Consider the following 26,696-nt stretch of genomic DNA (forward strand, 5'->3'; position numbering starts at 1 on the left):
CGGGCCCGGGCGGTGGCAGCTGCGGAGCGAGGCGGGGCGAGCGCTCCCGCCGCCTCCCCGCGCCCGCCCTCCCGCCTGAGCCCCAGCCCGCGCCCGAGCCGCCCTCACACACCCACCGTCCGCCCGGCTCCGCATCCCGCCGCTCCCAGCATGGTCATCAAGGTCTACATCGCTTCTTCCTCCGGTTCCACGGCGGTAAGCAGCCCCCGAGGGAAACTTGTGCCGGGCGGGGGACGCGGGGGGCGGCCGGGCAGGGTGGGGAGAGGCCGGGGCAGCCGCGGTCCCCTCACGCCGCCCGGCGCTGTGCCGGCGGTGCTGCGGCTGCCGCCGACGGAAAGCGGCGTTTCCTCGGTGATCCTGCACCCCTCGCCCTGTGCTGGGAAGGCAGAGCCACCACTATTTGGGTTTTTTTTTGTTGTTCTTGAAGTTCAATTCTAAATGTGTCTTCCGTCGTTTGGTTTTAATGAGTTTATTCCTCGTTGATTGTGGCAGGCGTGTGTGGCCGCTGTCCCAGTAGCCTCTGGTTCTTGCCCTGTTGGGAATACTGGATTTCGCTTTTCGTGGCCCCAGTGTGTTACAGGCAGAGCTCGGAGTGTGTTTTTCAAAGGGAAAATAAAGAGATACACAGAAATAGCGGGATTTTTGCCTAGATTCAGGTGTAGCTCTATGTCTTCAGGATCATCTGGTTTCTCTTTGATCTGTGTGGGAGATGCTCCGAGACTGAAATCCGAGGGATTTGGTTGCACTTGGTATGGATGTGCTGGAGAACTACAAAATGCCAGGGACTCAGAAAATGCCAGCTATTGCAGTTAATGATCAGTGACTTTTACTGCGATGAGATAAAGAGTCTGAGCTGTGGCTGTTTGATGACCTTTTCCTGTCACTGTTCGTGCTTCAGGTCCCTAAACTTTGGGAGGACAGTGATGTACAGAAGATAAAAACAAGCCCTCACTGCATTCTCCTTCTTTGCTTGAGTGCAGCCACTGGTCTGTGGGCTTCAGCAGATCACATAGCAGTTGGTAAGCTTGGGGTGACGGGCTGCAGATGGCACAGGAGCCTGTGCCTCAGGTGTTCCTGCTGTCCCTCCCTTCCCAGGTCATTTTTAGTAAACTTGATGCCAGCGCTGACAGTGCTGGTGCTGGTGGTGAAAAGCAGAGGATTTATTTCATGCTGACCGAGGAGGGTCTTGAAATCCTGAGTAGTTCATTCATAAAAGGGATCCAAAGGGATTTCTGCTGGGTTCTACAGAATGATCATCTGTAAGGAAAGCAGCAGATTGGAAAAGTAATCCTTTCTTTCTTATGCAGCTGTTAATAGGTTTCAAGTTGACTGCTTCAGTTGCTATAGATTTTTATCAGCACTCTCTTCATGGCACCTATTGATTTCTGTCTGTCTGGTGATACTGAGCTCCAGGGGTGCAAGCACAGCACTCAATCCCAATTGTGTTTTTATGGTTTTAAGTTAAGTTTTTAATTATTAGGTTAGTGTTTTCTACAGTGCTGCCTGGTCCTTGTGTGGGTTGTACACATTACAAAGCTCCAGTCTGACTAAGTGCTGCCTTTCAGGCTCCTTTGTGCATCCCTGCCTGTGGAATTTTGAATGTAGCGTTGGTGTAATCTGTTTTTTGGGAATTTGAGTGCAATGTGCACATGATTGCCAGTTTTATGACGTGTACATTTATATATATATACCCACATGCACATACACTCATGCCTGTGTCTAAAGCTGGAGCAGCTCAAGGGATCTTGTGGTAATGAGCAAGACTTGCACATTCTTAGATTCCTGCGTACACTGAGGGTGTTTCTGTTGGCAGGACTAGCCCAGCACCTCACTGGGTGATGTTTTCTTTCCAGTACAAGAATTTTAATCGATGTTTCAACCTAAAGTAAGACAGAGAGGCACCTCTTTGGAGGGAATGGGAATGGGTTGTTTCTGTGGCTCTTAAAAGTGTTGGTGAGACAGGCTTTGCATGGAGGAGCAGAGAAGCCTTTCTGGGTGCTGAATTTGAAATAACCCACTCCAGGAATGGAAAATCCACATCAGAGAAGATTGCTACAGAGAGATGGAACAGAGACAAGTCTGTTTGCAACAAAATGACTGAACTGGGTAACATCAGCCTGGGAAGGGCTCTCACTCCTGCTAAGTCATCTTTGTACTGTAGTGACACTCAGCACTGTGTTATTTTGGGTTTTAAATGCTAATTTGCTTGAGTAGAAGCAAACCAGAAATAAGTATCAAATCTCCTCCTTCCTGCCCCATTTCTGTAAGCTGAAGAAGCTTTTGTGAAACTGGAAGTGTCTCCCACTGAACAGAAAAGGGTTGAGGTTGCTTCACACCTCATGCCCTGGGGCTGTGAGTCTTGGAGGGTGCCCAAATTTTGTGGTCTCTTATTGGCAAAGTCCTGCTTTGCTATAAGGTATAATTTGCCACATCACAGTGTATAAAATGTTTCCCCAAGGCACTGTTCTCTACAATGTTTATATTCAGTATGATGTATCTGTGAGGAAAAAACCATTGTGTGAAGCTCATGTCTAAGCAAAGGCATTTAATGAGTGTGTTTCAAGGGATTTCTGGAAAGATGATGATTGACATCTTGTCTCGCCTCCTACTTGAATTTCACTCCATATTGTGATAGTTCCAGCACCAGTTTCCTGCAGTGTTTGAAAGTCTTGCTTGGGAAGAGGCCCCTTGTATTTAATCTTCCTCACCGTGGATGCTGTGGGCTGGGCAGGGATGCACGGGGATGGTAATGATGAAGATGAGGTGAGGACACCCACGTGGGAATGAAGTGTCATGGAGAACCTGGAGCTGCTCTCAGGAGCCTTCCTGCATGGCAGACAGGGGGAGTGAGCAGTGTTCCACAGCCTGGGACAGTGCTGGAGGCTGCAGACAGAAATGAGACACAAATGGGAGCATTGCAGGAACAGGGACTGTGCTGCCTGTGAGAGGGGTCTCACTGCAACCTCCCATTCCAGTCCTTCAGGGGTGAAAGGGAGAGGGGTCTAAGAGTCATTAAACTCTTGCTTTTGGTAGAAAAGGATATCAGGAGGGAAAATGCTGAATAGCACAAATCCAGTGTGTGATTTTCTCCACAAGATTTTGGTATTTTGTTGATTTTTGGGGCAAGAGATTGCCCAGCACCAGAATCCCTTTTTTCCTGGAGGCAGCTGCATTGCCCATTTTATTGATCTCATGTGGAAGGGAGCCAGCTGCTTAAATTCTTCTTGGTCTCACAAGGGTGCATTTGTTGCCAACCACTGCACAGGTCTTGAGTATGGACTTTGAGAGAATTTGTTCATCCAACATCACCCTGCAGTTCCAGGGGATGGCTGACACTGGAGGCTGTGGCTGTGGGACTGAAGTGCCAGCGCTGGATGTGCTGGGCTGAGCTCTGCCCAGTGCCACTGCCAGTGCTGTGTGCTGTGAAAACTGCCACATCAAATGTCTGGTGTCCAGATGCTCTGTGGAGCCAATTGCTTCATCTGTGTGATCTACAGCCACATTTCCATCTCTCCCAGCTCTGCTCTCCTCCCTTGTTTTGATGGCAGTGTGAGTGGTTTTCTTTCCTTGCTTCCTGCTGCGACTGCAGACATGGCAGAAAGAAGAGATGATCTCCAGAGTCAGAGTCCTGTGTGACACAGACCTGCTGCTGTTTATGGATGGTTTTAGAGAGGAAAGGAAATTATAATTTCTTTTTCATTCACAAAGTTAAGCATCTGGGGGAGTTTGTATTTTTCTTGTATTGTCTTCTTGCTTGGGAAAGGTTCTAGGTCTTCTCCCAGGAAGTGAAGATGAGAGTTGCCCATGGTCTGGAGAACATTTGCTTGCAATTACTCTTCTCTTTTCCCAGTAAGGCCCCAGAGAACTTGCTGGTGCTACTGGAGACTTATAACCAGTGCCAAGGGCTTCCTGGAGCATTCCAGGGGAGGAGAGCTGTTGGAAATGATGAGAGCATGTGTAACACCAGCTCTTGTCCCTGTTCAACAGCTCAGTGCTTTGGGAGGGCTGGTGAGGCTGCTTCATCCTTCTGAAGTTTGAATCCCAGGGAGGTAAAACATGGAGAGATGGAGATTGTATAAAAAATGTTATTTTGCATTTAAATCCCCCAAGGGTCTGTTCTCTCAGATGGTCACAATAAATACAAATAAAGCCACCCTTACAGAGAATGAGCCCAGTCTGTGTTTGTGTTTGTGTGGTTTGGCTGCTCTGAGCTTTCATGGAGTCAGAGAACCGTTCAGGTTGGGAAAGGCCTCAGAGCTCACGGAGTCCAAGGGCTTTGCTGTGGCAGGAGGTGGCTCAGAGGGAAATGCAGCCACAGAGGGTGGCTCTGTGCACGCAGCCTTATCAGCGTGGATCACAAGTGTCCCTTGTGGCGCTGCCCCGCTCGGGGCTCCCGTGCTGTCCCCGCCCGGATGCTGCGGTCGCGTTTGTGCTGCGGAAACCCCGAGCAGTGGCACAGACGGGCAGAGCAGCTCGGGAACTTCTTGGGCTGCCTGACAGGGCAGCGGCTGTGGGAAGAAAACGCTGATACAAATCTCTGGTAAATAGTCTGGTACTGTGATGCAAGTTGAGGTAAACTCACGTATTATGGGGAAATAAGCTGCATCTGTAGTTAAAAACAATCTCACGTATGTGTGGTTTCATGATACTCAGTTCATGCACTTTATATGCCATGGGTGACTTGTTAAGCTAGGTGTTGATATTTAACCCCTCTTTTGTGGAAACATAATATGTGTGAAGGACTTTTTGGATACCCAGTGTTCACCAAACAGAGTTTCTCTCAATAAAATGGAAGGAGTTGTTCTGAGTTAGAGCTCTTGGGATGGAAGACAAAATCCGTAACGCGGCCCAAGCTCGGATGTGTTCCATCTGCTTCCTGGTTGTTTTCTGTACAGTCGTTGTTCCAAACTCGAGATAAGTCAAATATTTTGCTTAAAATATTGCATTCGAATTTTTAATGGAGCCAGAGATTAAGCTGGCTGCAGTTGTTGCAGTAGTTTTAATATATCAAAATAAAAAACATTCTACTGTGCTTAACTAAAACCAGTTTCTGACAGCAGGAGAATGATGGAAAATTCTACTCCACAGTTAAAGCCAGGAAGGGCTTTTTGCTGAGAATTTTTCTAGGTTGTATATGCAGGTAGGACAGTGTTTATTCTGAGGGGGTGCATCAGGATTATGTCTGTGCCTGGGGAGAAGAGGCAGATTTTGGGGAGAGGCTGGATGCTGTCAGCCTGTGCTGGCTTTCCCTCTAACCCTGCACCACAGCACGTTCTGAGACAGGATGCACACAGCATCATGGCAGAGCCAAGCACTTGTGGGTTTTAAAGAAATATTTATAGAGTTGAGCATGGAACTTTCCTTGTCCTGGGGCATTAAAGTTACTCTCACAAAATTCCTGTAGAAGTCAGTGAATTGGCATCTGTGTTAATGAGCAGAGGGTGCCAAGACTTGTGTCTCTGCAAGGTTATTCTGTCTCCTTCCAGGAAAGGAGGAATTGGGGAGAGGGGAGACAAAGGGAACTACACCAGCATTGGCAGAATTCAGCTGTTCAGAATTCAAAACAGAATTGAAATACTCCCCTCTAAGAGGAAAACAAGAGCTAAGGATGCATCATTGCCATAGCCAAAGGGAGCTCTCCCTGTTCCTTGTGCTCCCCAGCCTTGGAAGCACCAATCTCAGTTCTTGGCTCTGACTGCAGAGCTGGAAACCTGAACCAAATCCTCATCTTATATCAACATTCTGCTGTTCAGGAATGTTTCTGCTCAAACATGAACATTTGGTGTTAATGCCATTTGTTTAACCCTGGCCCTACACAGGGGAGACTTTCAGTTTATGATTAAATTTAAATGCTTTTGTTGGTCAGGTATTTAATCGAGCCTGAAAGAGCTTTGATTGTAATTCTTATCTACTGTTGTTTGTCCCAGAATAAAAGCCTCCATGCAGGAGCTTGTCCTTCCTGGGACAGCACCTCCAGCTCAATGTTAAGGCCATTTTCTAACACTGAAAAGGCAGCAGGGTGAGACTGAGCTTTAAAGCACCAGGAAAAAATGTGAAAGGTCAGCATCCAAGTGGCCTGACTGAGGTTTGTGCTCTCAGGATACAGCTGAAGTTGTTTTCACATCCTGACTTACAGCTCCTTCCTGGCCATGGTTTCCCCTGTGAGATGTGGTGATTTATTTCTTTAATTAATGATCTGGAGTTCAGTTTTCTGGGGCTGTTTCTATGCATGAATCAGCCTCTCTAGAAATTCTGAAGGCGCTCGAGTGTAAAATTTTAACTACTACCTGTGTTTGATTGCTGGGGTGTTGGAGTGAGGAGAGGAGCCAGAGGCAGCTGTGGTTTGAAAAAGGATCTCAGGAGATGTGGGAGCTGTGAGCATCTTCCAGTGCTGCACAAAGGGGAGTTATTGTTCACTGGGCTCTCTCCCAGCAAATGCATGGACAGAGACAGAGCAGGGAGGAGAATCAGTGCAGGGTCAGAGGGGAAAGCTGTGCCTCACACCTGAGCTGCCTGCAGCACGGCAGGGAGGGCATCCATAGCATTGAATCCCTGGATTTCTGGAAAGTTTTGGACAAGTGTTAGCCAGGTTAAAAATCTTTTTTTTTTTTCAATCTTTGACAATCTGCAGAAATTCTCACAGATATCTGTGCTAGAATCTAAGCAAACACTGCAGGAACAGCTGAAAAACTCGGAAGCAACAATGGTTGTCCTGTGCAAGAATGAGGTTTAAACTCTGCTAAAACACTGTTTAGCAGAGAGGTCTTGGAGCCATACTAGGTAATTCTACAAAAATACCTTATTCATGCCCATGAAAAGCAAACAGAATGTCAGGAATGTTTAGGATGGGAAAGGGCAAAAGAAAAAAAATCACTGTATAAATGTGTGGTGAGTCTGTCTTTAGTAGATTGGAAATGTTGTCTTTAAATGATATAGGAAGGTGAGAAAAGAGAAGTAGGGTGTTCCTCCACTGTAGGAGGAACAACCAAATAATGGAGAATTTGTGGATGATAAGGTGGAAGCTGTGGCTGCCCCATCCCTGGCAGTGCCCAAGGCCAGGCTGGACAGGGCTTGGAGCAGCCTGGGACAGTGGGAGGTGTCCCTGCCCATGGCAGGGGGTGGGACTTGATGGTCTGTAAGGTTCCTTCTCACCCAAACCATTCCATTATTCTGTGAATTCTGCAGTTGAGAAAGAAAGAGTGAAAAAGTCTGAAATGTGGTAACACCACGTCAGGCGTGGGAGAACAAACAGGAAGGGATTATTAATAATTTTCCCTAATGGAACGACTCAGGGAGAGCGAGTGGAAGTGGCAGGTTCAGAGTAAATGAAATGCTTTGTTTGACAACACAGATTTCAGGGAGGAGCTCCCTGCCAGAGGACCTGGTGTGCAGCAGAAGGTGCATGGGCTTGGGAAGCAGTGAGACAAATGAAGGGGAAAAGTCTATTAAGGGTATTAAACATTACTAGTACACCTCTGACTCAAACCTGTGAGTTACAGCAGCCTGGGAAGGGAGCTGGATGTGGGGCAGCTCTTTGTGCTCAGCCTGATGATGTGTGCTCTTCCCTGGGATCTGGGACCAGTGCAGCATCAGACTGGGCTAGACAAGTCTTGGATCCAACCCAGTAAAGCTTTCTTCTCTTCTTGAATGAAATTGGCTCTGCTCCCAAAATGATGTTAACAGTTTGCATTAAAAAAATTAAGACCATGTTGTCCAAGAAAATGTTTGGTGGAAAAGAAACACGTGCGTGTGTTTGGGATATGCTGGGTTGGTGTCTCAGCATTTCTTACATACAAAAAAGCATTTGGGGATTCCAAGGCCAGCAGCATTGTGCAGATGCTGGCACACTGCATGATCAGCCCATGTTCAGGGTGGGTGATCAGACACCTCTCCTGCCTTAGGCACAGATCAAAGTCAACTGGAAAAGCCTGATGGAAACAGCAAACACGAAGCCTCTGGGAAAAATCCAGGCAGTTTTCACATCTACCCAGGTTTTTATGGAGTACTTGCTGCCAGGCAGGTTTAAACAGCACATCTGTATTCACCTCATGGGATCAACCTCTGGCTGTGCTTATATCACTGGGAATTCTGCCATGGACTACAGCAGGACAAGATTTGATTCCTTAGGAAATACTTAATGCTGCTTATCCAAGACATTCCTGTGCACACGTTGCAAATGTATTTGGCCAGAGCAGCAGCTGCAGAACAACTGGCAGAGCAGGAAAGGAGCAGAATAACTCTGTGACTGAATTAAAATATATCCCAAAACATTTCACTGGATATGGATAGAAATGAGGTTCAAGTGAAGCTGATTTATGGCTAGTAGATGTTTGGTGGCTTTTGATTTCCCTAGGCAAGAAACACAATATATGTGAATGGAAATATAAAGGAGCAGGTTTGCAAATTTCCTTGTTAGTGCCCCAGTAATCCTGATTAAGAACTGGAAATTCCACCCTGTAATGCAGACAAACAAGTCCCTTGGTTCTGGTAGCTCAGTCCATGGAACCTTTGTGTCTGAGCAATCTTTCCAATTTTCTGTTCCCTTCCATCCCATTAAAGTGTCCCAGGAGGTCCCTGTGAGAGCCTCCCTCCACCTGCACAGGTCTGGGCTCTGTTGTGCTTGCTGTAGAAAGATCAAAGGAAATCCATAACCCTGACCTGGGAAATGTTCCCCTCAGGAATTCACACCTGGAGGAACTGAGGAACTGCTGGACACACAGCTCCACCTTCCATGGAATGACTGGGGACCCAGGCTGGCAGCTTGGAGGGCACTGGGAGCCATCACCTCCCACTGCCAGCCATCAGCATTGGGCTGAGCCTGAGGAACAGCAGGGGAATGAAACCATTTTGGCTGCTTGCCCAGGCCTGGAGAACTCCATCCTACAGCAAATAAACAGCTGGGGACTTAAACTTTGAAAAAATAAAATGCTGTGTGTATTTATCTTAGTTTCTGATTGGGGTAAGCAGATGTTGGCTTGCACTGAGGCTGAAGGAAGCTTGTGGTTTAGGAAAAAAAAAAAAAAAGCAGATACCATGGTGACAAGAGGGATCTATAAAACTTCTAAAAGACAATGGGGAGTTGCAAAGTGGCTCCAGGTTGTGGCTCCAAGGCATGGGCAGCATCCAGGTGAGTGCTGCTGCTCTGGGGTGAAGGTGGCACTGCCCTGGGGGCTGTGGGTGAGAGCAGCTGGTGATGGGACACCTCACTGTGTTGGGAAATGCTCCATTTGTTCATTCCTGAAAGAGTCACTTGAGGGTGTCTCCTGAGCAGCCCTGAGAGCACAGCCCCAGCTCTGGCCTTCCTGGCCATGGCAGGCAGAGCTTGGCAACTCCTGTGTTGTTTCAGCTGCCCAAAGTGTTGGAAACTGCAGCGTGGCCAGGTCTGGTGAGAACAATTTATCTCTCCCACTTACAGACAGTTTTTAGACAATATTTTGTCCGAGTAATTTAGAGAAGGATCTGGGGCCTGCAGGATTATTCACACTTGAAATGTTACCCAGGGCAATTAATTACTTGGTCAGAAAACTGCTGTCCATACAGGCTGGGCTGTGCTGAATGTTTCCTCTCCAGGAAGTTTTTTGGATGCTGTTCTATCTCAAGGCTCTTCTTGCAAAGAGGAGAAATATTTGTATTTAATCCATAGCTTTTTCTCTTCCTTTGTATTATGATATTTAGGTGTTTTAGTTGAAGAAAAAAGCTTTGTTCTCTCTTAAAGAATTACTTGGTTTAGTTTTAGAACAGCAGTCAGCAATAAGACTCTTTGTTAACTGAGATTTGTGGTGTATGAATTCTTCAAAGATAAAAAGTAATACACATCAGAGGCACCTGGATCCCTGAGGCCATGTTGTATTTCTTCCTAAAGTAGTCTTTTATTTAAAGAATAAATGCCTGGCAATATAAAGGCAGTGAAACAGCAATTAATGCTGTAAACTTTTACTCCTGTCAGTTAATTTAGGCTCTGTGTGCTAAACCATACAGGAAATAAACTTTGCTTTTATTGTAAACCACAGGGGCCTCATGCAGAACTCTCAGTGCTTTTAACTCCTTCCCTAGCCTGAGCTCAGCTCCTCACACAAGCACAACCAAACCTGGTTTTCCTCTGCTGTGCAGGGCTCCTCATCACCAGCAGAAATCCACAGCTTCTGGAAAATAATTCCAGGAGCAGCTGTTTCAATAAAGCCCCAAAGTGCAGCCCTGGGTGTGCTGTTACCTCAGGCTGCTTCCCTGGAACATTCTGGAGTGCTGGGCTGGTGGGGAGGGTGAGGTCTCAGGGGCACTGAGGGGGACCTGGCAGTTTGTGGCAGTGCTTACAGGGTGGGGTTGCTGCCAGCGTTGCACAGACCTGTCCTGGGATCTCCATGAAGCTGAAGATGGAGGAGAAATAATTCTTCTGGCTTTCAGAAGGAGGCTGGCTGAAAAAAACAGGTTCAGAACCTGACAACAGAGGTGAGGTCCAGACTTTTTAAAGCTTGCAGAGCAAGCACTCAGGTGACCAAGCAGCATCTTCAGGGCCTTTCCCTGCTTCTCTCAGCCACGTGGTAAATGTTTGAGTATTGAGGAATATGTCATGTGTCAGAGAGTTGTGTGCATCTTGTGATACTGAGCCTCACTATCCTGTTGGAGATCAGTTTTCTGTGTGGTAAATTGCTTTACAGTGTGCAAAGCCTGTCTGGGGCTGGGCTGTGGTGTATTGATACTATTTGTAGAATGAGCCAGAAATGATCCCTGAAAGTAAATAAGCAGTGATTTGAAAAATAATTACTCCTGATGACTCAGGAAAGGGAGCTATGAGAGGTGAAAATTGTTCAAGGAGTCTGTGACAGAGGTAGCTTGGACTTATGGACTTTTTTTTCCTTCCACACAGCAAAAGTTCCCCTTTCTCTGTTTTGTGACTCAGGTCAGAGAGTCCAGTGAGATGCTGAGGCTGGTGAGGCCCCAGGAATAGCAGAACATCTGGCTGGTGCCTGGGATGCTCCCATCCCTGCCACTCTCAGCCCTGTGCTGTTCAGGAGCTGGTGGTTTGTACCGGGCTTTGGGAGGGATGATCTGTTTGTTTTTATTTAACCCAGCCCTGAGTTCAATGACAAGGCACATGGAGACTTCCAGGGAAACTCAGCCTGCCAAGCTCCACGTCTGCTGCAGAAAACAACTGTGTGTAATAAATGAAGAACTCAGATTCTGCTGCTGCTTATGCTTTGTCAGTGCATAACTGAGATAATGGAGCCTGTATTCCACAGTAGGAAGCTTGCTCTCTGTTGGTTTTGGACCAGACAAGCAGTTTTCAGGCTTATAAAAGTCAAATGCCACAAGACTGACTTAGAAAATTGCCAAGGGTCAATTTATTTAGTATTGCAATGCTGGTGTTTTCCTTTGGATGATGACAATTTTGGGTGCTGCAGTGTCAGCAGTGGTTACAGCTATAGTTTGCCATATATCAATGTTTCTTTACATCCTCACCTAAAGGAAAGTAAGAGAAAGCCTAGGTTTGGAAGCTTGATTTTGCAAGATGTTTATTCTGGATAACTAAAGCAGTCATTAAAAAAAGTAAAAAAAAAAAATCCTGATATGTGAATATTTGCATTTTCAAGTCCTTCCTGCTGCTGAGTGAAGCAAAAGCCTGCAGCAGGAATGACCCAAGGCCATAGCTTGATCCCTGCTTTCAGTCCTTTCTGCTGCTGGGAGAGGCAGTCCTGCCTCCCCTGGCTCATCTCTGCCCTTTGCTTGTGATGGCACAAGGATCCCCCGTGAGCTGGGCTGGCCCCAGAGCAGCTGGGGGAGATTCCCAACCCAGAGCTCCATGGAGCCCAGCCAGGGCACAGCCTGGCACTGACCTCTGCTCTCTGAGCAGGGACAGGACCCCAGGGAACGGCTGGAGCTGTGTCAGGGAAGGGTCACACTGGATGTTAGAAAGAGATTCCTCATCCACAGGGAGCTCAGGCCCTAGAACAGCACCCCAGGGAATGGTCACAGACCCAGAGCCCCAGAACAGCCTGGACAGTGCTCTCAGGCACAGCATGGGATTGTTGGCACGTCCTGTGCAGGGCCAGGAGCTGCACTCAGGGATCCCTGAGGGTCTCTTCAAACTCAGGGTATTCTGTGAGTCTGTGAGTTGGTGGACAAGGCCTCTTTCCATATCCCTGCCCTGATCTATGCAGGTTGAGTGTGTATGGTCCTGGACAGGAGCTGAGCTTCCCTGACCGTCTGTCCTGGGCAATCCTGCCCAGACCTGGCTGGATGAGGGCAGGGTTGGGGGCAGAGCCCCTGCAGGAGGATGGGCAGCTCTGGATGTTGGAGGGGTCAGGCTGCTGGAGTTTGGAGCTGCTGCCAGGCAGTGCCCAGAGACTCCCCAGAGACTCAGGCTGCTTTCTGTGCAAAGTCCATCCCTAATCAAACACAGCTCCTGGTGGGGCTGTTTGCAGAGGTCACGTGGAGGGAGGGGAGACTCCTGCTGCTGTCCCTGGGGCTGGAGCCCGGCGTGAGCAGAGTGAAGGGTCAGGCACCCTCCATACTGATCAAACCTTCCTTGTCTGAGGGGACAAGTGACAGCTGACACCTCTCCAGACCTGGGACACCTCCAGTGTTCAGCAGCTGGAAGCTTCAGTTGTATTCACTGTTATTCTGTGTTCAGGCTCTTGGGTTGTCTACAAAAAGTAGGCAGGGACGTTTGGTGCCTCTGCTGGTACCAGCTCAAGGGCTGCCAGAACTTCTTGGACTTTTGGGTTTTACCTTCTCCCTTGCCCAGCTGCTGGGGATCTTGTGTTCCATGTGCATGGAAGTACAGTGTAAAAAAGGCTCACTGTCTGCCCATGAGCAAACATCTCTGTTTTTTGGTTGATGATGGAATGAGGTTTTAAATGTTAAAATCTTGTATTAAAATCCCTGCAAATGGAAGTTTTGGCTGCGTGGGGTTTGTTTGGTTTTGAAATCCAGACAAATAATCCCATTGGGTATTGCTGCCACTTTTCACAGAACTTTAAAAAAAAGGAAAAAAGGAAGGAAAAATCCCAGAGAAACAGCAAGTCAGTCTCTGGATGCACAGAGTCTGTTTTTTGGGAGGCAGTCTTTGAGCAGGCCATGATTGCTGTGGGGAGGAGCTTTGGCACATCCTGACTTGTGAATGACTTTGGCTTGGCAGTAGTGACCTCTGTAAGCCTTTCACAGAATGAACAGAAGCATCTAAGCAGAGAGCACAGGGATGTGTCATTTCTGGCTGTGCTGAGAACACAGATATTCTCACCAAAGGAGGGTGCATCTGATCTGCACAGCCCCAGAGCACTCCCAGCACTTTGTGCATCTCTGGTGGGTGTGAGACTGAGCTGGGCTCTTGGGCAGAACAACTGGATGCTGCCAGTGCAGTCAGGAGCCTGGACAGGCCAGGAGATGCTGAGTGAGCAACTGAAATGTGTTGGGGAGCAGGCAGGAAGGAGGAGAGTTGAGGAGAGTGCCCTGTGTCACCCTTCTTTTCATGGAATCATGGATTATCCTGAGTGAAGGGACCCACAAGGATCAAGTCCAGCTCCTGGCCCTGCACAGACACCCCAACAATCCCTGGGAGCATTGTCCAATTGCTGCTGGAGCTCTGGCAGCCTTGGGGCTGTGACCATTCCCTGGAAGCCATTTCAGTGCCCCACCACCTTTTCCTTGCGGCCAAAAACAAAGAAAAATTTCTTCTGAATTTGATGCTTCAGTAGGAAAAGAGGTGGGGTTTCAGCTGACAGAACCATTTTCATGTACTGGAACAAAATGTGAAGTTTATTAAATGTACTTTTAACCATGGGTTTCAGGTGTTGTTGATAAGATGTTCTCTGTTGGAATCCTGGTGACACCACAGTAGTCCCTGACAGGCAGGTGCTGAAGGATGAATGGATTCACCCCCACTCATCTCCCCAGTGCTTGGGTATCATTTGTTAAAAGCAGAATTTGCCTTAAGCTGTGATAATAATGTTAATCCTTAAGGTGCCTTCATGGAAAGCAGACCTAAAACACATTAAAAAGCCATCAGGGCTTCGTTAGGCACTGCTGCTGCTGCTGAGTGCCAGGAGCTGGGGAGATATAAATAAGGAAATGTTACTTGTCCTCCTACTTGACTAATGGGTAGAGGAATCTGCTTTGGGCCACTGCAGGAGGAAAGCAGCTGAACAGACCCTGGCTGTTGCAGCAAGACAGTTCTGACTTATTTGGGGCCTTTCAGGATCTTGTTAGAATTTGACTGTAGTTGAGGTGTGGTGGAGCTGGCTGTGCTGTCTGACACTAAATTAGTGACACTGAAAAACTCTGCTGGAACACTGAACTCAAACTCTCCTTGCTGCAGCAAGAGAGAAAATGTTTCTTATTTTTTCTTAACTAATTCCTTGAACTCCAAGAGCAAGTTGGCAGAGTGGCCCTTAGGAACCTGCTCACTGTGCTGGGCTGTGCCAACCAGAGGGGCCAGGCCAGTGTTGCTGGCTGAACTTCCCAAAGCAGCCCAAGGGAACTAAATGCCAAATCCCCCTGGGATTTTATTCTCTTTCCAGTCTGTGTTAGAGTAAATAAAAGTGAGAGGGAGTTTGGTCTCTAAGCACTCTTGGCTCCCTTGAGAACCCTGATTCCCCAGGACTTCAGCACATGGAGGTGATGTGAACTTTCCTGTTTGGTTCTGCTAGGAAAAAACTTGTTCTGTGCACAAGGATCTTTGGACCTGGCTGTTGCTGGTGTGGGATTTAACAAGTTTTTAGGCTTTGGGTTATTGAATGAATGCAGTTACAATGGCATTATAATCCATGAGAGAAGCTTTTATTTTGGTTCTCATGAATCAGCTTTTTCATTTATGTAACTTTCTATGGTTTCTGGAGCAAGTTGTGGTCTTGTTTTGGGAAGTGCAGACTTTGTCCTTTGTCCCAGCTAGCTATATTTTTGGCTTGTGTTCCAAAATCTGCTCTATGGGGTGGTACCTTATGCCAGGCTAAAGCCCTTTTGCAGACAGCCCATGTGTGCTGCCAGACATGATGTAACCTCCAGGTTAAATTGCAAAACCCTTTTGGTAGCCTGGATTTTTCCCTGGCCTCCCTCTTGAGTGGTGGTCACTTTGCATCCTCTCACCTTTTCTTGCTTTTAGAAGGTGTCTTCCAAAGCCACACGTGAGCAGCAGGAGTGTGGGTGTTGCTCTCAGTGGGAGCTGGAGCCTCTTTCCTCCTGCCCCAGCTTTGGTGATGCTGACACAGCCCAGGGTCATTGGGTGCCTGGTGGTAAAAACCATTTCCAAATAAACCAATTTGAAGCTGTTGGGGTCTAACCACATCAAACCAGCTCTGCTGTGCAGGATTCATGTGGATATTGCCATGGGCTTTCCCAAAGAACCCTGCAGGGAGAGAGTCAGGACAGATGGAGTCCATCTGGACACTGCTGAATTTCTGGAAGATGTAAAAAAAGAGCAGCACAAGTCCAGTGTGAACTTCTCCAGGCTCCTGTGTTTGAGTGAGGTGCTGTAAGTTCATGGTGGTTTTGCTGTGTTTGCCCTCAGTCTCATTCCCTGCAGACCAGAATCCATCGGGAGAGACAACGATGGCACCACTCGTGTGATGCTCTGCTTAAAATAACCAGAACAAAGGAGTGCTTTCAGCTCTGTGATGATAATTACCCAGACCTAAAAATAAGCAGACATTGTACCAGAGAGAGAGAAATAAAAGTGAGACAGGAATTGCTGGGAGACACCTGGCAAAGCTCTGATCAAGCCAGGTCATGGCTGGAGTTGCCTGCAGCTTTCCCACCCTCTGACCACATTTACAGTGGCACCACCAGAACTGGCACTCTGGATTTTTAAGCTAATACAGGGGGGAAAATGGCTCATTCGTATAAATAAATCCAACAAAATCACTCTAGACAAAAAAAAAAAAATCTTGTGGAATATTACAGTAATAGCAAGGAAAAGTGTGATGGAGGGCAGGACTGAGGCTGCTGGGAAGGGAGCCCTGCCATGTCCTGGGGTGGGAATGAGCTTAGGGGGCTGACAGGAATCTGTGACATTTAAATCCATGGCTGAGCTGCTGGGCTGTTTAACTCCTACAAATTAGGCTGTAGTGGGAGCAGAAATTCTAAGCATTTTGCAGCTCATTTGTGAGGATGAGCTTCTGCATTAGGGACTCTGGGTGAGGAAGGCAAGGTCATTTGAGAAATTAGGTGAGACAGATAAAAACCAAACCAAAGCCCCCAATAGTTTGTACTCTAATTCCAGAAAGTGGCAGTGGATTGTGGCAGTGTGGCCCCAGCTCAGACCACAGGTCACACCCTGTGACAAGTCACTTTGTCACGGCAGCACTTGGCATTCCTCATGCTGCCCACTCCTCCCAGGAAAATCCCTGCCTGGGGTTCCACCTGGCTGCTGCTGGCATTTCTTGCACTGCACTTTTCCTATTCACTGCTTACATTTCAGCTTGTCCATCTTCAGGAGACTCTGAAGCTTCTGGAGAACTGATGGCTGCAAGTCTGACCACAACCAGTAGCATCACCTGGAGTTTGGAGTTCACCTTCCTGCACAAAGCAGCTGCTTCTGGGATTTAAAGGTTTACTTCCACTAAGGAAGGAGCAGCATCTTTAAAACCATCATTGGCACACAATACAACTGCTTTAGAGCTGTACTTGATTTTGGTTATCTGGAACCCTGAAGGTTCTGGAACTGGAAATGGAAAAAAATTTCCCCTTTTAAATGTGTTGTTGTCTTGAAACTGAATTGAGAAATCTGTAAGATCAAATGTAAGATCTGCTCTAAGGTCTTGCTTCTCTGCTGTCCTGGTGCTGGATCCCAGCTGTGAGGTTGGGAGAGGCAGCTCAGGACACACAGCAGGAGCTGGAGAGAGTCACAGAATCGTGGAATTGTTATGGTTGAAAAGACCTTTGAGATCACTGAGTTCAACCGTAAACCAGCCCCATGTTCATCACTAAATCATGTCCTCAAGTGCAACATCCACACATTTTTAACACCTCCAGGGAATGGTGACTCCACCACTTCTCTGGGCAGCCTGTTTTAATGCTCCATAACCACTTCCATGAAAAACTTTCTCCTGATTCCTAATCTGACCCTTCCCTGGTGCACCTTGAGGCCATTCCTTTTGTCCTGATGTTATAACTGATGGTGGCTGGGAACATCATAAGAAATCCATTTATAATTCTTTTAAATCCTCACAATAAAGCATGAGCCATTTAATCCCATCATTGGGAAAGAAATTAATAAAATCTGTGTTTTTCCCCTGCATGGAGGTTGGGACACAGGAGCCACAGAAGTGCTGGAGAAGCTCCTGCCAAGGGCCAGGATGGCAGAGCTGCAGTCAGTAAGTTTGTGTTGGATCAAAACAGCAGCACTCAGACTGTAAACTTAATTTGAGTTCCAGTGGTCCATAAATAGATTTCCAAAACATGTCTATTGTCCAACCAGGGATTTATTTATAAACTGAAAAAATAACAAGACTGAAAAAAACCAACCCAAACCCCTTCTTGGCCAGCAGTGTGGACTGGACTGTGCTGTGTGTATGTGCCTGTGTATACCAAATGAGATAGACCCTCTGTGAAGTTCAGTTCCAAAAAGTGTTTAAAATGAGTGTTTCCCTGCAGTGGGTGGTGCTGGGAGAAGCTGGCTCTTGAACAGCCAGCACAGTCCTGGCTGGAGCTGAGGCTGGAATGCTGCCTGCTCACTGGACCAAGGCTCTGCAGCATCATCCCTGCCTCCTTTCTCCTTATTATCTTTTAGCTGAGTTCTTTTTTTAAACTTTTTTTCTAAATTATTAAAGATTTGGAAGAGAATCTAAAATGTTGCAGCATTTTCTAGAAAGTTTATTCCCACTTTGGGGTTAAAATTTTATTTTTGATGGATTGATTTGTTGGCAAACATCACCTGTTTGTACTCTTGGCAGCTTTGATGCGGTTTCTCTTGTGTTACTGACATCACTGATGGGAGTTAGATTAAGAACAGTAAATTGAATTTCTGATGTGTACTCAAGTGAGGGGTGATACTTGTTCACAATTCTACACTCATTTTTATAATGTTATTTTGTGCCCATGCTCTGGTGAAAGCTTAATGTTTCGTGATTGGCTTGTAACTGGAAGAGAAGGGAATCTTGATACCCAGTGGATCTTATAGCACAAGATCACAGTGTGTGGTGAGACTTTGCTTAACCACCAATAACCTGCCATAAAGCTGTTTCTGTCCTGGAACCAGACCCTGAAATCCAAACCAAAGAGAAAATAGATTTATTTCATTAAATGTTCCTTTCAGTATTATCTTGGGAACATCAGCAAGAAGTAAAATATCTCCGCTCACCTTAGGAATGGTTTTTCTCCCGAGTGTGTGTTGAGGCAGGATGTGTTTCTGTTTCTGGGCTTGGGTGAAGCCCAATGGGCTGTTCCAAGGCATCCTTGTCACCAGGCAGGGCGGTGGGGACTCCAGAGGATGCAGCCCTGGTTTCACCTGCTCCCACCCCTTTTCCTTCCATCCCTCTGCCTCCGTCCCACAGGGATTTTCCCCTGATCGTTATCCATCCATTTTGCTCATCCCCTCCACTCCTGCCCCCAGCCTCTTCCCTCACAGCTGTCTGTCCATCCCTACTTTCATTTCTGTGTTCCTGTGCTCCCCATAAGTGCTCCTGCCCCACCAGTGCTGGTCCCGAGCCCCGGGCCCTGCTGGGCTCCCCAGCTCCTGCTCTGACTCCAGGCACGTTCCCGGCTCTCCTGCTGCTCTCGGCCCTGCACAATGTGTCAGGAGCACTCGGGATAAACAAGGATTTTCGTGTTTGCCAACTGCAGTGAGCTGCCCTTCACGGGCCAGGGCGGTCTCAGACATGACAGTTGTTTATGCTCGGGCCGAGGTGCGGGCTCTGGGAGGCGCTGGCCGCTCTCCACGTGGGGGAGGCTCTGGGGCAGCGAGCGCTGCTGCTGACAGGCGCATCCTGAGCGGGCTCCTCGCTCCTTCCCAAACATGGGCAGCAGGAACCGTCTCCAGCTCTGTCCCGAGGAGAACGTGTGCCCTTTCAAGTAAGACAAAACACCCTGAAGCAGCAGCAGACGTCTCTTGCTCTATTTTCAGCCCTTCCCTCCCAGTGATTAATGGAAGTTTTCTAAATAAAATCCCGTAAAATAACAGGATCTGGCAGCTCAGTGTCCCTGCTGCCCAGCAGTTGGTGCCCTGTTTCTCTGGAGCATTTACTGCTCTTGTGGAAGTGCTCATCACCATGGCTGGAGGATTTGTCTGAGGAGCTGGGAGAAAACAGTGCTGCTTCATCTCCCAACTTCACTTATCTGGCCAGAAAACAAGGGTTCCAGACTAATATTCCTCATGCATCAACACCATCCTTGCTTTTCTGGAGAGTTCTCTAGAGAATTACCTCCCTTGACTACAGATGGCCCGAGAGCAACAGAGACCAAACTTCATGCTTGCCTTACAATGGTGCCTTTTATAGCAGAAATAAATTAATTTCCAGCTTTGCCAGCTCTTCAAAGACAAGCAGAGGGGGTTGTGATCACCCTTTGGAGCCACAGTCAACAATCTAGGATGTGGTTGTACCTCCTGGAGCTGAAAAAACAACCCAGAGACTGTGAGATGCTGGGAGGGTGTGAGCATCTGTGTGTGGCTAAAACAATCTAATAGTCAAAATGATTATTAAAAAAATGAAGTGACTTCTCAGGATATCAAAATGATGATTCCTGTCCAACTCAGAGCTCTTGTTTTATGTGGCAGAGTGTACAGGTTAACGGTAGAGTGGGTAAAGGCTTGGTTTTCTCTAATTCCTTTATAATTCTGGAGCATCTCAAAATGTTTTCACTAAGCATTTTCGATTTTGGACAAGGTAAGAACCCGAGAGTAATAAAAACTATTTGGATCTGAAATTTAGAGATTGTAGGAAATGGTTAATTAAACATGTAACTGGTTCAAGGAAAAAAATTTACATTTACTACTGGGTCATAGTGACCAAAGAGTTTACAATTCCAAAGACCTTCCCTTAGTTTAGCCCTAAAGAAGAGTTCATGAAGGGAGTGCTCCTTTTTTTCCCCCTGTAGAGCACAACAGAAAAAGCTTCCCCTCCTGCTGCTGATAGAGGCAGGCAAGGAAACCTCTTACCCAGAGCTTTGAGTCTGCTGAGAATGTTTTTATACATCCTCTACACAAATTATTTCCTCAGGGCAGTATTAACTCCTCCAGTTTGATTTATTTTTAGCCATGATGAAAATTAGCAATATCCTTGTGTTTCAGGGTGCTCACACAGCGAGTCCAGCAGAGTCCAGCGGCTCCTGTGCTGACAGGGTGGGAGGAATCACCCGGGCTTCTCAGCGCATTCCCTATGTCGGGAGAGCAGGATGGGTCCCTCCCGAGCTCTGCTTGAACCTGCCATGGGCAGAGCAGCTCCAGGCCTCAGGGAGTGCCTGAAGATTCCCTTTTGGATGTGCTGGGCTCTGTTCCCCAGCCCACATCCTTCAGGGCAGCGCTCTCCATCACGCTCCCTGCTGCTCCTGCTGCTCCTGCTGCTCCTGCTGCTCCTGCTGCTCCCGGCTGCCCGAGGGTGCGGGCCCGGTGCCCGTGGGTGCGGGGCTGTGCGAGCCAGGGCCCGGCCCGGTGCCCGTGGGTGCGGGGCTGTGCGAGCCGGGGCCCGGGCTCCATATTTGGCTCCGGGCTGGCTGTCCCTCACCCCGGCAGCTCCGGGTTTGCCTGTGGCCGTATATGGAGCGGCTGCTCCGGGAGCTGCGGCTGACCTGAGTTAGCACCAGCAACATCTGTGTGAAACGCTGCTCCTGTGGTTCCCAGCTCATTAGGGTAAAGCCAGCCCTTGGATTGGCTTTGCAGTGAAGGGGGCAATTTGAAGAAAACAAAATTTCCATTAAATTCCATTTTTTTATTGTTTGTTAGTATGTGCATCATTATAATCTCCTTTGTGGTGCTGAAGTTATGCAAAGGGAGAGCAGAGCATAAGCAGAACATCTCTGTGTCAATAAGTCAGTAATTCATAATGACAATAATAAAAACATCCTTCTCTGTGCAGAGCCAGCACTGTGCTTGCCACACAGATCCTGCTTTTCCCTTGGATGCTGTGTGAGTGCACAAGATGGATGGCATCGGGTTGGGACCTCACCCAGCTTCCCTGACAGAAGTTAGGATGGGGATGTGGGGTCACAGCTCTCCAGAGACTGTGCCTGCCCTGCAGACACCAAGGACACAACGGGAGAGGAGTGTCTGTGCAAAGAAGTGTGAACCACTTCTCTTTTGTCGCTGAGGTGGACAAAAGACTCTGGGAAGGAATGGGGAGGTTCAGCCTGTGCTTCCAAGGCCACGAGGAAGCAGTTTGTACCTCAAATGTGCCTCCAGCAAACTCCACTGCACCTGAAAAAACAACGTTCCCCTGAGTAATTAAATGTAAAATCTGACCAGCACAAGGGCTCTGCTCACACCTGTGCTTTTGGGTGGGCGCCTTTAAGGTACACAACACTTACATTTGTGTAGAGACAGCATCTTTAAGCTTCAGCCTGTTCCGTTTTGTGGGATGCCAGCTCTGACTCTTCAGAAGATACTTTTTGGTTCTAATAAGTTTCTTACCACTCCCATTTTCAACCTGATTTTCACCCCCTGATTTCTGCATCGAACCCCAGAGCGGCATCAAAAATGATTTCACTGATTTTGTTTACCTTATTTCCCTCCCTCCTTTTTTGTGACAGATTAAAAAGCAGCAGCAAGATGTGTTAGGCTTCTTGGAAGCCAACAAAATTGAATTTGAGGAGAAGGACATCGCAGCTAACGAGGAGAACCGGAAATGGATGCGGGAGAACGTCCCCGAGGACAGCCGGCCAGCGAGCGGGAACCCCCTGCCCCCCCGGCTCTTCAACGACAGCCGCTACCTGGGGGTGAGGCTGCTGCAGCCTCCTGTGCCTGTCCCCCGAGCTCCAGCCTCCTGTGCCTGTCCCCCGAGCTCCAGCCTCCTGTGCCTGCCCCCTGAGCTCCAGCCTCCTGTGCCTGTCCCCTCAGCTGCAGCCTCCTGTGCCTGTCCCCTCAGCTGCAGCCTCCTGTGCCTGTCCCCTCAGCTGCAGCCTCCTGTGCCTGTCCCCTCAGCTGCAGCCTCCTGTGCCTGTCCCCTGAGCTGCAGCCTCCTGTGCCTGTCCCCTGAGCTGCAGCCTCCTGTGCCTGCCCCCTGAGCTGCAGCCTCCTGTGCCTGCCCCCTGAGCTGCAGCCTCCTGTGCCTGTCCCCTGAGCTGCAGCCTCCTGTGCCTGTCCCCTGAGCTGCAGCCTCCTGTGCCTGCCCCCTGAGCTCCAGCCTCCTGTGCCTGTCCCCCGAGCTCCAGCCTCCTCTGCCTGTCCCCTGAGCTCCAGCCTCCTGTGCCTGTCCCCTCAGCTCCAGCCTCCTGTGCTCATCCCCCTCCTCTTCCTCACTGCTGCTGCCTGTGCCTCCCTGCAGTGAGCAGCAAGGCAGGCCTTGCCCAGCTGCAGTTGCCCAAACTGGGGAGGCTGTAGGAGGTGTTGGACATTTCCTCCCATCTTGGCTTTTAGTTATAATTGATTCTTGAGTTTTCCAGTCACACCATAGGAAAGATTTAAATGTAGACATCTTGATTTGGATCCTACCTTGCAGTACATACTTAATTTTCTTTTCCTGTGGGTTTTTTCCCATTTTATGGCTCTGAAAGTTGCCAGGTTTTTTTACTCCTTATCTTCCCCCATGATTGTGAACTAACACCTCAAAGAAATCTGGCCCTTTTACACCAAGCTTACATTCTGCAGCAAGTTCAGAGATCTGTTCTGCCCATGTGGGGTTTGCCAGTACATGTGAATCCCAGATCTCATGAACTGATGTCTGCCATGATCATAAATCAGTTTTCTGATCCTTCTTGGGATGAGCTCTGTGTGCTGCTGTGGTTCACTAACTCCAGTGCCTTGTACAGATTGAAACTCGTGTTGCAAACAAAAATCCTATGTAATTATTTTAATGCTTGATCAAAAGTAAGTTGCCCTGCAGTACTTGTACTCAGCAGGCCATGCTGGAATGATTATTAGATTAAGTGTTAGTTTTATTTTTAAAACTGAGTATCTTCTGAACAGAGCTCACAGTGTGCATTCCTCTGGTCCTTTTGAAGTCTGTTTCTGACCTGCACAGTCTGTAAGTCAGGACCTGCCAGTTCTGGACCTTTGTGAGACAAATCTGTGCCTACTGAAAGAAATTATTCTCAATGTGCCAAGAATTTTTCTTGCTTGTAATAGAAGCAGAACTTGAAATAATATCCACAATGAACTGTTGTGCCACTTGTCTCTCAAAATTTTACTGACTGGTTGTGATAAGGAAAAAGGTTGGTTTGGAGTGACAGACATAAGGATCAGTAGTTATCTGAGAAGGGGTTGTTTGCAAGATTCTTGCTATGGTTTTATTTCATCCCCAAAATTTTGATTGATGTCATGTTGAACTCTTTAAATTTGGTCAGTTTCTGTAGCTGGATTCAAGTTGCTACAGTTTAGCTTTCAGGAAAGTAAAAGTTAATTCTGTGCCCAGAATTTGAACCTCTTTCTGTCTTTATCTGATGCCTCTCAAGCATGAAGTTCCCTGTTTGTTCCATCTGATGCAGCACAAGTGGCAGAGCAAAGAGCAAATTGGCCTTCCTGGCCCGTGCACAGCAGAGAGGCTGAGCTGGAGATGCTGTGTGGGCTGGCATGAGCCCTGCTCCTCAGGCCCAGCATTCCTGTCCTGGGAGATGCTGTGAAGCAGGCTCATGGCCTGTGCACCAGCCAGATAAACAATCCCTTTGTTATCAAGCAGCCTCAGTCCTGTCAACAGAAGGGCTTCAGGGAGGATTTACCATAATCACACACATTTTTATCAAACCAGCCCGCAAGTGCTGCATGTGCAAATGGAGCAATAATTTGATATCCCTGAAGTCCAGGCTGCTGGAATCTTCTGGTCCCTGTACTTTATTCTGCTCTAGATGCAGCAGCCTCTCCTTAGAGCTGCTGCTCCTTAGGCTTTTGTCTCCCACACAGTCAGGAACCCAGAGCACCATGCCCTAAACAGCTCTCCCTGACTCCAACCTGAGACTGAGCTGCTGCCTGCCCTGGGGCTTCCCAGCCAGGACTCTGCGTCCAAACATTGCCCAGGAAAGCTGGAGGAGCTGGTAAAGTTACAGTCAGTTAAAAATGGAGAGCAGGAAAGTCATTGGACTGATCCCTGCTGAGTTCAGAAGTCAGAGTGAGGGAATTGTGTGGTAACTTGGACAACAGTGAGCTTGCACAAAACTTGTGGGTTCCTTTAGTTGGAGTTTGGCAACTGGTATTTCTTTTTATTTATTTATTTATTACCTTCGTTTTCCTGGGAAGTGGTTGTGTGTGTTCAGGGCATTTGTAGTGCACTGTGAGCAAACAGTGCCACCCCATTGCCTTTGCTTGCACAGACTAATCCTTAGTGGGAAATGTGATGGGAGAGGTGCACTCTCAGTGTAAAAGGTGCACTCTGTGTAAAAGTTCCAGTTGAACTTCTGACAGATTGAGAGCTGGAGTCCCAGTTGCACAATTGCCATCCCTATCAGGAGTCAGCAATGACATCTGGGAACGTCAGGGTTTTTGCTGCCAAGGTCCAGGCTCAGCTGCTCCTGTTAGGGGAATGTCCACACCAGACCAATGACAACACCTGCCTTGTGTGGAGTCTGTCCCTTTGGGAGAGGCTGGAGCACCTCACAGCAACATCTTATTGGGACACAGAATGAATTCCCATCTTGTCCTTTCCAGCCTGACCAGTTTGTGTGCTGTTAGTGCTAATGCCATGTGCTGAGCTGATGCTGGATTTTGCATTCGGGCACAGGAAGCAGTTTGCTTGGTGTGGGTTGGGTGACACCCTGAACTGATTTGAGATTATTTCTGACAATTCACTCCTCTGTCTTTTATTCCCCCTCCCTCCTGCCATGCTGAAGGACTACGATGCTTTCTTCGAGGCGCGGGAGAACAACGCCGTGTACGCGTTCCTGGGCTTGACTGCCCCTCCTGGCTCAAAGGTGGGTGAGCACCTCCTCACAGGGAGCCTGTGGCTTCCTCCTCCTCCTCCTCTGCTCACAATAGGATCTGGTGCATGTGCTGTCATTGCCCCCATCAATCTCCCTGGGAGATACTCATATTCCAGAGGCTCTCAGGCTTCAGTTTCAAAAGAGTTTCTTAATATTTGTACTGAAGAATGCATAAGAAACCTAGCTGAAAAAAATTACCCCAAAATCAAAGAATGTTTTCAATTCAGTGAAAAAAAAATTCATTCATTTGAAATTTTGATGAGATTTTTCTACTAGAAAATCCCTTGAAACCAGAGTCACTGTTTCTGAAATAACATGGTCTTGCTTCAGAGTAATTTTTTCCTCTGGCTTGTTATCCAAAGCTTATTTTCCTTTGCCAATTACGAACTGGGTTACTGCTTTGTGGATGCAATGGGCTGGAATTCTCCTTTTGATTTTGATAGGATAAGACAAGCCTGCTTTATACGTTTCACTTGACAGCAGCAGGATCCTCCAGGTCACTTCCAGCTTTCCTGTTCCAGTGGATAAACACGCCGCTCCCTTTCAGCTTTACTCATGTACGAGCTGAAGGTCATGCTGGGCACATCACTAAGAGACCTAATTTTAAAGGTGGATGGTGACCATGAGCAGGGAGCACTGCAGGTTGTGGGGCAGACTGAAGCAGTTTTGGGAGCCAGATTTCCAGCAGTAGCTCCACTGGGGATGGTGTGATAAGAAAAAATTGCCTCGTGCAGAGCTGCCCAGAGCAGCTGGGATCTGCACCCCAGCATTACCCACTGCTGGCATCAAACCAGCTGCACACAGTGCCACAGTCCTGGTGAAGTTCCTTGGAACATCTGCACTTCACTGCTCAGCAGAGTGTGCAGGATGGATCCAAAGAACCAGGGAGCAATCCTGAGACTGTGGGATGCAGGGAAGCTCATGCCTTTCCCCTGGGAAGTGCAGTGGTACCAGAGAGCAGCTGCTGCCATAACAAATCAGGTCACCTGTCTCAGTGACGTTGGGAACGTCGCTGCTTCCAGACCCGCTGGCTGGCAGGAGCTCTGCTTCTGTCCTGAGGGATGCTCCAATTCTGTCCTCACCTAAGGAAAAGGTGAATTTTAAACAGAAGGGATAGAACACAGCTGTACCCTGCTGAACTTCCATGTTGTGTTGGGCTGATGATGGTAAATAACCTTTGCAGCAGTGACCTTGTACCCCTTGTGTCCTGCTCTGGGGCTGACTTTGGGAATCCCTCCCACAATTAGGATGTCCAGTCAAGTTGGTTGCAGGCTGCTGAGGGGGGTACAGAGATTTGTAGGTGCTGAAAATGATGTTTCCGGCATAGCTGTGTACAGCTTGGATATAATGCTATAGGGAATGACATGGCAACTGCAGAAAATGGCAGGAGGCTGGGAGCAGCCTTGGCAGGAAACCTCCATTGGATGCCATAAGGAGAGATTTGGGAAGTTATCTGACTCTGAACACAAAGGTTTGATATCAATGCTAAACAGGACTGGCTCAGAAATGAGCATGGTAAATCCAGGTAACTATTTTCTGAGCCCTGGTGGTTTGGTTTGTCCTTTGGATCTACAAACTCTGGAAAAGACTGGCCTTCAGTTTTTCTTAAACATCTCTACTTCAAGCAATATGAGTGGATTTTAAAGGGAGAGGGTTTTGTAAGTTAAAAGCTATGTTTAATTATTTATTTATTATGGATTTAAGGACTG

The 26,696-nt window shown here is 47.9% G+C and overlaps 1 protein-coding gene across 1 annotated transcript in view; it reads left to right on the plus strand.

The window, feature by feature from the left end:
- Nucleotides 1–26,696, plus strand: part of SH3BGRL (SH3 domain binding glutamate rich protein like) — a 30,039-nt gene continuing 3,343 nt past the window's right edge. Inside the window, exons 1-3 of the mRNA XM_058813928.1 lie at nt 1–195; nt 21,670–21,855; nt 24,898–24,978. Of these exons, the coding sequence (XP_058669911.1) occupies nt 151–195; nt 21,670–21,855; nt 24,898–24,978 (312 nt within the window). The 5' untranslated portion in view covers nt 1–150. The remainder of the gene's footprint in view (nt 196–21,669; nt 21,856–24,897; nt 24,979–26,696) is intronic.

The sequence above is a fragment of the Ammospiza caudacuta genome, chromosome 14 (genome assembly GCF_027887145.1).
Source record: "Ammospiza caudacuta isolate bAmmCau1 chromosome 14, bAmmCau1.pri, whole genome shotgun sequence".
Lineage (NCBI taxonomy): Eukaryota > Metazoa > Chordata > Aves > Passeriformes > Passerellidae > Ammospiza > Ammospiza caudacuta.